Source organism: Papaver somniferum, chromosome 6 (assembly GCF_003573695.1).
Source record: "Papaver somniferum cultivar HN1 chromosome 6, ASM357369v1, whole genome shotgun sequence".
NCBI lineage: Eukaryota > Viridiplantae > Streptophyta > Magnoliopsida > Ranunculales > Papaveraceae > Papaver > Papaver somniferum.
Window position 1 is genome coordinate 93,981,723 of NC_039363.1, and position 12,519 is coordinate 93,994,241.

Consider the following 12,519-nt stretch of genomic DNA (forward strand, 5'->3'; position numbering starts at 1 on the left):
CAACTGGGAGTTTGCTCAAATGAACATCAGTTAGTCCCACGACCACCAAGAGCCGGTCCCATGACCCCTTGGTCGGTCCCTCATCTCTCCATAATCAGGTTTTACTACCTAACGCTCACACGAGCATTATTTTACTAAATGATTAAACCAGCATTTAATCATCTTTTCACCAACTGGTCTTCAGGAGACTTTGGTATTTTGCTTATTTTAGCATTTGGTCGTTACATGGTCGACTCGTCATCCCATGTAACCGGTCCCTCCTTCACTCTATAGTTGATTTTCAATAAATCATCAATTAATCAAAAATTAGGGTTTCGAATCCAGAGCTCTGCAGAAATATAATCCTGAGTAGATTCAAACACCAATAATTTTATGTTGATCCCGTGATCAACACTTTTATCATTATGCTCGGCTAGTTGTCAGTATCTTAGATTAATATTTTATCTGGTCCTGCTACCATTCATCAAATGAGCACCATTTGCTCAGATGAGCAATATTTGCTCAGACCATGAATATTGGTTCAACTATCAATATTCAATAATTCATCAAAATAAGCAACATTTGCTCAGACCATGAATATTGGTTCAACTATCAATATTCAATAATTCATCAAATGAGCAACATTTGCTCAGACCATGAATATTGGTTCAATTATCAATATTCAATAATTCATCAGATGGGCAATATTTGCTCATACCATGAATATTGGTTCAACTATTAATATTCAATAATTCATCAGATGGGCAAGATTTGCTCAGACCATGAATATTGGTTCAACTATCAATATTCAGTAATTCATCAGATGAGCAATATTTGCTCAGACCATGAATATTGGTTCAACTATCAATATTCAATAATTCATCAAATGAGCAACATTTGCTCAGTCCACGAATATTGGTTCAACTATCAATATTCAATAATTCATCAAATGAGCAAGATTTGCTCAGACCATGAATATTGGTTCAACTATCAATATTCAATAATTCATCAAATGAGCAACATTTGCTCAGTCCATGAATATTGGTTCAACTAACAATATTCAATAATTCATCAAATGAGCAATATTTTCTCAGACCATGAATATTGGTTCAACTATCAATATTCAATAATTCATCAAATGAGCGATATTTTCTCAGATGAGCAATACTTGCTCAGCCCATGAATATTGACTATCAATATTCAACAGTTTATCAAACGAGCAACATTTGCTCATACTAGCGATATTTGCTCACCTTAACAATCAACATAATTATACCTTTGTCTCAACAGACATGTTAAATCCGTGAGTCTGAGAACATTTTCAAATCACGACTCAACAATACAAGGACTCATCGTCCCATAAAGTCAGCAACTGACTCCACAATCACGAGATGTCAATCGTGTCATATGAGGGGATATTAACTAGGGTTTTGGTATGGAGGTCTACGAAACGTGTGTTCATACACACGATAAGAATGTGAGCAAGTCTTACAATCAGTTGGAGGAGTTAGCAAAGTAGTGGGTGAAAAATTAACCAAGTCTCTGCACGATGAGCAACTGGTTTTGACACGATTTCCCACTTCCCCATTCTTTGACTCCATCAACTGTCACACTTCATGGGATCAAGGTGTTTACAATTATGGAAATATAAATAACTCTTTGAATCATGATTGAAAGGACAAGACAATCTCTCGTCAAAGCAGACAAACAAGATATTAAGAACCCAGCGTTCAATCAATCAGAACTTATCTTATTTTCTTTACGCAGAAAACACAACACACCTATAATCTTTGATCACCATTGATCTCACACATTTCTCAGCTTCCTTCCTATAGATCAACCCATCCTCTCTCGTGACTGAATTGACTCTGGAACGGCCATTGTCTTAGTTTAGGCCGGAGTCCTACAGATTGATCTCTCGAACTTAAAGAACTCCCTTCTTGCAGTGCATCTGTGTGAGGTTGAGAATTTGCTATGTTCAAGGAGTCTCCTCCGCACGGTCATCTCCTCAATTTTGTAAAAACCAGCAAATCGTTTTTCCCCATCTACACTATTACACCTCAATCGAATGGTGTAGCTGAGAGAAAGAATATAAATATTCAAGAAATGGCAAGAGTAATGCTTCACAATAAAAACCTACCATTAAATTTCTGGCGGGGTGGGGGGGGGGGGGCGGGGGGGGGGGGGGAGGGGGGCGGGGGGGGGGGGGGGGGGGGAGGGGGGAAGCTGTTTTTAGAGCCTGTTATCTAATAAACAGAGTTTACTTAAGATCCAAAACTCTAAACACTCCATATTAATTATGGTATGGAAGAAAACCCAATCTAAGCTACTTAAGGGTCTTCGGAAGCAAATGTTATATTCTCAAAGATAGAGAACATAGAGGAAAATTTGATTCCAAAAGTGATGAAGGAATCTTCCTTCGCTATGCATCTGATAGACGTGCCTTCCGGGTATATAACCTCAGAACCAAAGTCATGATGGAATCAATTAATGTTGTTATTAATTACATTAGTGACTTTAGTCAAGACAGCCACACTGCAGCAGAGCTTCCTCTCTCTGAAACTGTTATTAAAGAAAAACAGACTGAAGAAGAACCATTTGTGGTTCCTCTAATTAGTGATATAGATGACAAAGATAATAATAAAAGTATTGTTGAACAACCCAATGATACTGAAGGTATTGTCCAAAAACCTGCAAAGTGGGTACATCAAAGACACTCTACTGAAGATATTATTGGAGATGCCAATGCCAGAGTTATGACTCGAAGACAACTTCAGAATGTCTGTCACTATTCATATTTTTTATCTTCAATAGAACCAAAAAATATTGAGGAAGAACTCAGTGAACCGTCTTGGGTAACCTCTATGCATGAGGAACTCAATCAGTTTAAAAGGCAAGAAGTGTGGGAACTTGTTCCAAAACCAACAGGAGTAAACATTGTTGGAACTAAGTGGATCTACAAGAACAAATCAGACGAATTCGGAACAATTGTCAGAAACAAAGCCAGGCTTGTTGCTCAAGGAAATTCTCAAATTGAAGATATTGATTTTGATGAAACTTTTGCTTCTGTTGCTCGTTTAGGATCTATTAGACTTTTACTTCCTTATGCCTGCTATCTTAAGATAAAATTGTTTCAAATGGATATCAAGTCTGCATTTTTGAATGGGGATTTAAAAGAAGAAGTTTTTGTAGCTCAACCAAAAGGGTTTGAAGATCCATCGTTCCCAGATTATGTCTTTAAACTTTAAAAGGCCTTGTATGGTTTAAAACAAGCTCCAAGAGCTTGGTATGCAAGTTGACATCTTTTTTACTTCAAAAAGGATTCTCTAGAGGTGGTGCTGATAAAACACTTTTCACCAAGTGGAGTGGTAAAAATGTCCTTATAGCACAAATATATGTAGATGATATCATATATGGATCCACCTCAAAAACTCTAACAGATGAATTCCTAAATCTTATGAGTGGAGAATTCGAAATGAGTAATATCGGAGAATTGTCATACTTTCTTGGTTTGCAAATACAGCAACAAAAAGACAATATTCTTCTTTCTCAAGAAAAATATGCAAGGAATCTTGTTGAGAAATTCAAACTAAACGAATCAACGCCCATGGAAACTCCAATGCCGACTACTGGGAAACTCCAATCCAATCCAGGAGAAAGATCTGTTGATCAAAAACTATATAGATCCATGATAGGAAGCTTGCTATACTTAACTGCAACAAGGCCAGACATTGCCTTCAGTGTGGGATGTTGTGCCATATTTCAAGCAGATCCTAAAGAATCACATCTTAAAGCTGTAAAACGAATCATAAGATACGTTAATGGTACTGTAGATTACGGTCTATCATACTCTATGGATACAAACAACAGTCTAGTTGCCTATTCAAATGTTGATTGGGCAGGTTGTGTTGAAGATCGGAAAAGCACCTCTGGTGGTTGCTTCTATATTGGTCAAAATCTTGTTGCTTGGCACAACAAGAAACAGAATTCACAGTATTTATCAACCTGTGAAACAGAATACATTGCTGCTGGTTGATAGGTGTTTAAAAACACCTCTCTAAGTATCGATTGGTTATGCTTTCTTAGGTAGTTTTCTTGCGAAATTGTATTATTTGCTTTCGTTTATATTTTATGGGAATTTTGGAGCTTATTCCCGAAAAGAACAAGAAATCGTCCAATTTGCTAAAAAAAAGGAGAAATTATCATTGCATGGGAAACCACCACTGGCAATCGAGTGAGCGTGAAGAAACAACCAGCTGATATCCGTTAAGAATTACTGGAGGCTGCCAAGGTACAATGGCAAGAAAAAGTGCCGAAGTCGTACGCATTAATGCTGTCACGGGCCAAATAGAGTTGGTGCTGAGCTTGAGGCACTCATGGGCTTAACATCAGCCCGGTTTACATATGTTGGGCTTGAAGACGTGCGACTGATTTGGACCACAAATTTTTGAAGTGGATTTCACACATGGGCGTGTGCTACGAAGGTGCTACTGCTGCCATTGAAATTGAAGGTAATAGTTCATGAACGAAGAGGATTAAAGGCAGTCGTTGAGTCTCTGCAGGTTTAGAAGATATTTAGAAGAATGGGTGTGTGTGATTCAACCTTACACAGGTAGGAACTGGAGTTTGGAACTGAAAATACAGGGAGAAAGAAAGGAGCTGATGCCATAATTCTTTGTGATAAATGATAGACGATTGAGTTGGATTTTGAGTTCTGAACTGAATTGAACGAATGGGTTTGTATATGGAATTGAATTGTGCAGGGAAGGAGTTGATGCGATCTCCAATATGCAGACAATATCCAGCCATTATCAGCTTACTAGACACACAGAAAGTATTCGACAGAAAAGCTGAACCAGCTTAGTGCCACTAGCTTCGCAGTTTTGATGAACGAGAAAGAGTATTCGTAGTTCGGTTTGGAGAAAATAAGGATGGTGGTTATCAGCAATGGATAAGAAGCTGGAGACTGATAATGATGAAGTTTGGTCGTGAATAAGGCCAAAGATAGTCTGAGCTCGAGTTTACAAAGCAAAGCAGGGACTGCTGCTGATCAGCTGATGTTGCTGTTATATCAGGATGATGAAGATGAAGCTGTTGTTGTTGGTTTGCAGCTAACGAAGGTGGATTGTTGGACTGACAAAACTGAGAAGACGAAGTTTGCTGTCACGGTGATGGCATGGAAATGATGAGCTGGGAACTGAGTTAGGTTGATGTCTGCTGCCATTAATGGAGATGTAATTAATCTTGCCAGCGAGAAGAGAAAGAAGAGAAGAATGCCGCTGCCATTGTTTGAGCTCGAGTTGGTTTGGAACTGGAGAGAGCTTGAAGACCTTAGCTAAAGAAGATGGTGCTGCTGCTCGGGTTGTGGACAAGACTCGATATGGAGTTAAGCTTGGCAGTAATGGGTTGTTCGAGATGGCAGCTGAGCTCGTGAACGATGGTGATTGTTGAGTGGCTCGGAGTTGGCTGATGATCATAGTTCTATGGCATTTGATGGTGAGATAAGATGACCTCGATGGTGGTGATCAATGGAGCTGTTGGTTGATGCCATTGTCGAAGCTCGTGTTTGAATAATGGAGATGGAGACTCTCGAGGAGCTGCAGTCGACTGCACTATTTGTGCTGTGGAGTGCCATGGGTTTGTTGATGTTGGTTGTTTGCTGCCTGTAATAATGGTAGATGGTGATGACGCTATAAAAGCTCGGGATTGGCAATTAATGGAAGAAATCTGTGATGATGGAGAGTCGGAGTTTTTAGCAGGGAATGAAGTTCGAAAAGACACGGAGTTACAGGGAGTTTAGAGAAGTTGGATTAACATTTACCCTGTCAGTTCCACGGAACTGACAGTTTAAAGGCCAGTGATGAATTTGGGCCGGACTTCAACATGAGCCCAATTGCTGGTTAGCAGTCTATTCACGACTTCAGGCTTGGCCGTGACTTACTTTGGAAATTTGGCCGTGGCTTATTTTGGAAAGTCTGATTTTGCCCGGGGTGTGATGCACGGGGTATAATTTTTAAGGAGGTGCACATTCCTATTTTGGTTGGGTTTCCTAGTTTTCTTCAAGAAGAGGTTACAAGATTTTATATATAGGGAATCTTAGATCCAATAAGAAATATCTTCTTTTCACCATTTTTCTCCCACTTAGGGGGAGAACTATCTCTTTTTTATATTCTTTTTATGATTGAGGATGAATTCCTAGTTCTTAACATGATTTGATTTTTTGTTTTGAAATCTTCCTTGAAGTTTTTCACATGATTATCGTTTGTTTTTACTAATAGGAATGTTTATACATTCATGGTCGATTGATAGATTGTTTAGAGTGCACGCTAAATTGATTTGTTAATTTGATCTAAAGCTAGTGAAAGTTAGGGGATAAGTAATCGTTTCTTGATTCTTTACACAAGTAGCAAACACGACACCTTGCGGAGGGATTCCGTGGAACAATTGTGTGTGAAAACAACGCTAGAAAGTGGACCAAGCGAACCGAGTTTAACTACTAGTACTAAACCTAAATTCATAAATCTTAATGCGTTCGGGGAATTACATCAGCGAACCTCAAGGTGGTTCTTTTGAATAGAATTGATAACTAAGCGGACCTGTTACTCAGTGAAATAAGGAGTTTTGGGGTTAGCTAAGCGAACCTGCTATCCTACGGTTGGTGATAATCTGTGACTAATAACATGTGGATGAAAAACATAACTTGAATCATTTTTTTGCAACGGAGAAGGATTCCTTGATTTTGTCTCTCTTATTGATTTCAACTTTATCTTTTTAATTGCTTTGTTTATTTTCTTTTGCTTTATAAACACCTCTTAATTGTTGTACGCAACTATTATGGATGAAACAGATGCTCATTGACTATGGAATAAATATTTCAACTATGAACATTCTTTGTGGTAACTCAAGTGCTATTCGCTTGACTGAGAATCCAGTTGAACATTCTCGTACTAAACACATAGATATTAGATATCATTGTATTAGGGAATTATATGAGAACGGTGTTATCAAATTAGAGTATGTTCCGTCTGAGCGTCAACTAGCTGATATTCTTACTAAACCCTTAGATAGAGCAACTTTCGAAAATCTAAGGAAATCCATAGGAATTATAAAGGTACGTTAGTACCGTGTGGTGTCGGTTTTCAACTTTTGCTTGCAATTGTTAAAACCGAATTTCAACCTTTCTCTGGTAAAGGTTGGTTGTTGTTATTCTTTTGTTTTTACATAAGGATGACAACATGATGATATTTCGATATCAACTCTCCCTGGACGAAGATGCAATCATATTGGAGAAGTGGATGCGAAATTTGAGGTAACAATCTTGTTAGTTAATTGTTTTCCTGTTTAAGAAAAGCCTGAGTTTATATCATATATATTTATTGCTTTTGCTTAACAAAATTTCGGTTCAATTGATGTTTATTCCATGATGTGTGTGTGGATGTGTGTAATTCAACTGGTTCCGGTTAAGAAAAACTGTTGTTATCTTGCTTTATTGTGTGGTATCAATTGTTTAGGCTTATAAAATTTCGGTCCAATTGCGGTGCTTTTAATGTCTATGTTGTTTCAATTGCTTCCGGTTAAGGTGAATAATTATGCAAGTTGATTTATGTTGGGTTGTATGAATTATTTATGGCTTAACGAAATAAAAGATGTACGGGATAAGTTGTTTAGTCCAATTCGATTCCGGATAAGAGAAACTAAGTTAATTCTGATCTTAGTTAGACTTATCGAAGTGAAGTTTCGTTTATTCAAGTCTAATCGAATGCCTTAAAAAGAAATGCTAGTTAACTAACCTAGTACTTGTCTTGTTTAAAATTGAAAGGTCTAAGTTTATGGATAATTAGAACCTGATGAGAAAAATAGAGTTATCTTTATTTTGGTCTTATCGAATTAAGCGGTTGTTTTTGAACAATTGGTTTAGCAAAGGGACTAAGGTGTTTAGTTGATTTTTGTTTTGCTAAACTAAATTGGAAAAATTGTTTCGGACAATTGTTTCCTGGGTGCTTAAACGTTTTATCTAAACGAAAGAGTGAAAGCACAGACTAAAGGGGAGTAACATGTCATATGAATTGGTATAACAAAGACGTGCGGATTGAATATCTACCTATCTTCCTTAGGGGGAGTAATAACTTTGTTATTATAATGTCAACAACGGTTTTTTCAAGGATTGAATGTAAGCAGTTTACTGTGATGTTGAATCGGGAATCAAGCGTATGTGTAATGAATTCTTGTAATTTGTTTATCCATATGATGTAAGAGTTTTGTCACTAAAATTGTCAAAGGGGGAGATTGCTAGAGAATATCTCGGTTGAACCTACCAGCGTTGGTATATCAAGTTTGGTAGTCATATTTTAGTGAATCAAAGCTCATGTTAAGAGTCGCTTGATTATGTACTAGAGTCAACTTATTATAGGTTAGCTTGAAAGTATTAGGATATGAGACATTACAAGTATTGTGAAGACTTGAATATGTGAAGAAGAAACGATCTACAACGACAACAATCATCCTTACACTTGAGGTAACTGATATTTGACTTGTACTGTTTCATTCCCTAACGTATCTTTCAAGTCGTGCATATTGAAAATAAAACTGTGAAGCATATTTGAACTCTATATAGACATAGTATTAAGGAACAAAATACGAGGTTTATTGCTTAACCATTAAAATTTGTAGATAAGACATCGCCATAATCATTTGAATGCTATTGTGATTATGTATGGGTATGAGGTGAGGATTTCAACCTAGGGAACAATGTTTTACATGTGTTCTAAGGAAGTAAGTTCATAAACTTGTTTGAGAACCGAAAAGGAAATTGCCAGGTGTTATTGGTTTTGTTATTCATTGCTTATCTTATGAAAAACCAATATGTGTGATTGAGTATAACCGCTCACAACTTGTTTGTGTTCTTGGTATAACTATTCACAAAGGCCTGACTTATGTATTGGTATGACTTTTATTAGTGAAACCGATCTTAAGTAATCACCTGAGATGGTATGATCGGGTTTGTGATTTTATGTCTGACCAAATATGGGAAAGGGGAACCGATCCTAGTAAGAGGTGCAGTGCATCACAAAGGGGAACCGATCCTTGTATGAGGTGCAACAAGGTTTATAGCAGAAAGGGGAACCGATCCTATGAACATGTGCATTACGTTTTTAGGAAAAGGGGAACCGATCCTATGGACATGTGCAACACATATAAGTTAGATACCATACAAGTGTGGGGAACCGATCCTAATACCTAGTCAACCGAATTTTGGAAAGCTAGTTTGACTATGCACAGTACTCACATGGAGGTAGAACCGAAACTTGTTTTGGTAGAACCGTTAAACCCATGATTGTGATTGAATGTTATTTGATCAATCGCATAGTTCTTGAAAGTCATATGAACCAATTATAAACTTACAAAGTAATGATGTCGACATACTTTGAACACGTGTTGTGAATGTTTATTTCTTTAATTGTTCAAAGTTTTTTCTTGATAGCTAAGGGAAGAAAATCCTAGGACCGAAACATAAGTAAGTTAAAAATATTTTAATTAAGGTTATTAATTTCATTTTGTAGGGAAATATAAGAATTAGTAATGTGCATTTACTAGTTAGATTTTTCGAGAGATTTCGATCATTATTTTTTGACAGAGCAGTTCCAGGAATTATGAAAACCGAATTTGTGATTTAGTGAATATCTTGAGAATATTTTCGGTTTTGTAAATTCCTTGGTGTCCAAACTTCCTTGTCTATAAATACTTGAAGTTTGCCTTTCTAGCAAACTGATCCTTCATAACAACAAACTTCATCTTTGTTGTTGTTACTGGTGTAGCCGCCTATTCGGAGAGGTGAGTAACCTAATTAGGCGAAATCTCTTACGGTCGCTCAGCTTAAAGTCTTCTTTGGGATTGAGAAGCTCTAGCTTGTACCGTTGGTGGGAAACTAGATAATTGCGGTTTATCTTTTGTTTTCGATTGATTTGATTGACTAACGGTGGTTGAAATCTGAGTACAGATAGTTTGTTTATGCTTGAAAATCTTCTCTTCTGATATAAGATTCACTCAAACTATAACAGAGTTTCGACAGGTATCTTTAGACTGTAGTTAGTGCAAAAGACCATCTTGTGATAATCCATTGTTAACAGACTCCGTTCTGTGCGTGATTGATCATAAGAGATTCAAGTGATTGTGTGCAGGTTTATATTAAAGATCTAAGAATATTTGAAGACAAAGAAGATATTGAAGATTTCTGATTTGTGGGTTCATAATCTTTGGTGTGCACAATACTTGTTTCGGTAAAAGAGGATCCAATTAATAATCGGTTTATCCTTGTGATAGATTAGATTGATTAATTGAGTAGATCGGCATCAACACAATTCTTTGGATTAAGAGTGTTGTTGGCTTAATCTTAAATGATTACTTCGGTAATTGAACATAAGATAGATCTAAGGACCTGACGAAGGAGTTTATGTTAAGATAAACGGAAGAGCCTTTGTCCGACTCATATCACTTGGTTGAATAGAGTTGATACCAAACAGATTTGTTTTTCCTTTACTGTTTGGAATACGAACCAAAGGAATTGTTCCAAGTACGTGACTTATTCATGTCGGAGGCGTGGGAATACAGACGGAACTAGGTGAACTATAGTTTTAGTTTCTTGGTCTCAACTATACGAAGTTAGGTGTAATTTTGTGTAGCGGCTTAATCCTGAGAGTATTCAATTCTGGACAAGGTCCCGGGGTTTTTCTGCATTAGCGGTTTCCTCGTTAACAAAATCTTGTTGTGTCACTTAATTTATATTTTCTCATTATAATTGTTTTATTATAATTAAAGTAAATTACACAAACGTTAATTCCTATTTACTTGATAAGTGAATCCTATTGTGTTTGGTTAAGTACGAAATTTTTTATCAAGTAACATACTTCGTTGTTGTATTGTCTCGATCTCGTATCCATAGACGATCATACGAAGTGTGAATCGATTAGTTGTATTGTCTCGACTCAGTCCATAGACAATCACTTTCGGAGAAAGGACTTATAGGTAGTAAAAGTTTTATCTTGAGGTATATTTGGGTACCATCGCCTTTCCACTTTTTATATAGACTGGAACCTTGATTTTGAGTTTCTTGTTACGGCTGGAATTTTTATTGGCGTGGATGGAATTGGTGTTGAAACTCGTCTGGACGGTTGAAAGTAGGTTGCTGAACTACTCCTTACTTGTTGGAATAGATAAAGTTTGGGTGATCTCTCCATCCCGGATTATAATTGTTTGAGTAGGGATCAAACCGTCTTTTCTGATTTGGAAAGACTGCATTATCTTTCCCATTGACGTCTTCATAAACTTCAGGAGATGTTGGTACTACAACGACTGCAATTTGTTGCATCATTGCTTCCATTTTACCCATTTTTTGACGAAGTTCATTGACCTCGCTCACTTCATTCACACTCCTTGGAAGTACATTCAAACCACAACTCAAGAATTGTTGCGAGTTCGCTGCCATGTTTTCAATAAACTCTCTTGATTGTGCCACCGTCTTTGTTAGAGCATAGCTCGGTTGAACTCACCAAGCGTTGGTATGTCAAGTTTGGTTGCCATATTTTAGTATAAAAACTCATCTAGAGTCGCTTGATTAAATACTAGAGTTAACTTCATTTAGATTAAACCAGAAAGTCTAGGAATATTGAGACATAGTCGTCATCATCCTTCATCTTGAGGTTAGTAATATTGACTTGAACTGTCTCATTCCTAAACAATTTTTCAAGTCGTGATATATTGAAAACATAACTGCGAAGCTTTATATATTGTACATATTGTATAATACTCTAGTAAGGTGACACGATCATTTTAGTATGATCATAGTATTAGGTAATTAGACTACGAAGTATAACGCTTATCTTTTGAACTTCGTAGATATGACATCGACATAATCTTGTATATATTGTTATGATTATGTGAGTGGGTTATGGTGAAGATTTCATCCTAGGAAACAATGTTTTACATTTTTGTAAAGGAAGTACATTCATTAACTTGTGTCTTGAATCGAAAGGGAAATCATTAGACTTATTGGTCCAGCTATTCATTGCATATCTATGGATGATCAATATGTGTGAGATGGTAGAACCGATCTTAACTTTTTTATGTATCTTGGTATAACTAATCACAATGCTTGACTTATGATTTGGTATGACTGGTTTTTATTAATTGGTGTAACCGATCCTAAGTAATCACCATGTGATGGTATGATCGATCCTTGTAATTGGTGTGACCGATCCTAGTAGTTGGTGTGACCGATCATGAGTATGTGTAACCGATCCTTGTAATTGGTGTAACCGGCTGTCCTGTTAACTGGTGTGACCGATCACAAGTAATACCATGTGTATATGGTATTAGTATTATCTTGAGAATAATTTCGGTTTTGGAAATTCCTTGGTGTCCAAACATCCTTGGTCTATAAATACCTAAGTTTGCATTTCTGGCAAACTATCCTAAGAGCTTGACAAACTTCATTATTTGTTGTTTCTGGTAAAGTCATCTATTCAGAGAGGAAAGTATGCTAAT

General features: G+C 36.8%; 1 protein-coding gene across 1 annotated transcript; it reads left to right on the plus strand.

Moving 5' to 3' along the window:
* Positions 1-3,454: 3,454 nt before the first annotated feature.
* On the plus strand, positions 3,455-4,015 carry LOC113291112 (uncharacterized mitochondrial protein AtMg00810-like). The gene has a single exon (XM_026540684.1). It carries the CDS (start codon positions 3,455-3,457, stop codon positions 4,013-4,015), a length of 561 nt encoding a protein of 186 aa, XP_026396469.1.
* Positions 4,016-12,519: the final 8,504 nt, after the last annotated feature.

What these genes read in the sequence shown, in the direction of transcription:
- LOC113291112 (XM_026540684.1), top strand. Translation starts at nt 3,455, where the DNA reads ATGAGTAATATCGGAGAATTGTCATACTTTCTTGGTTTGCAAATACAG.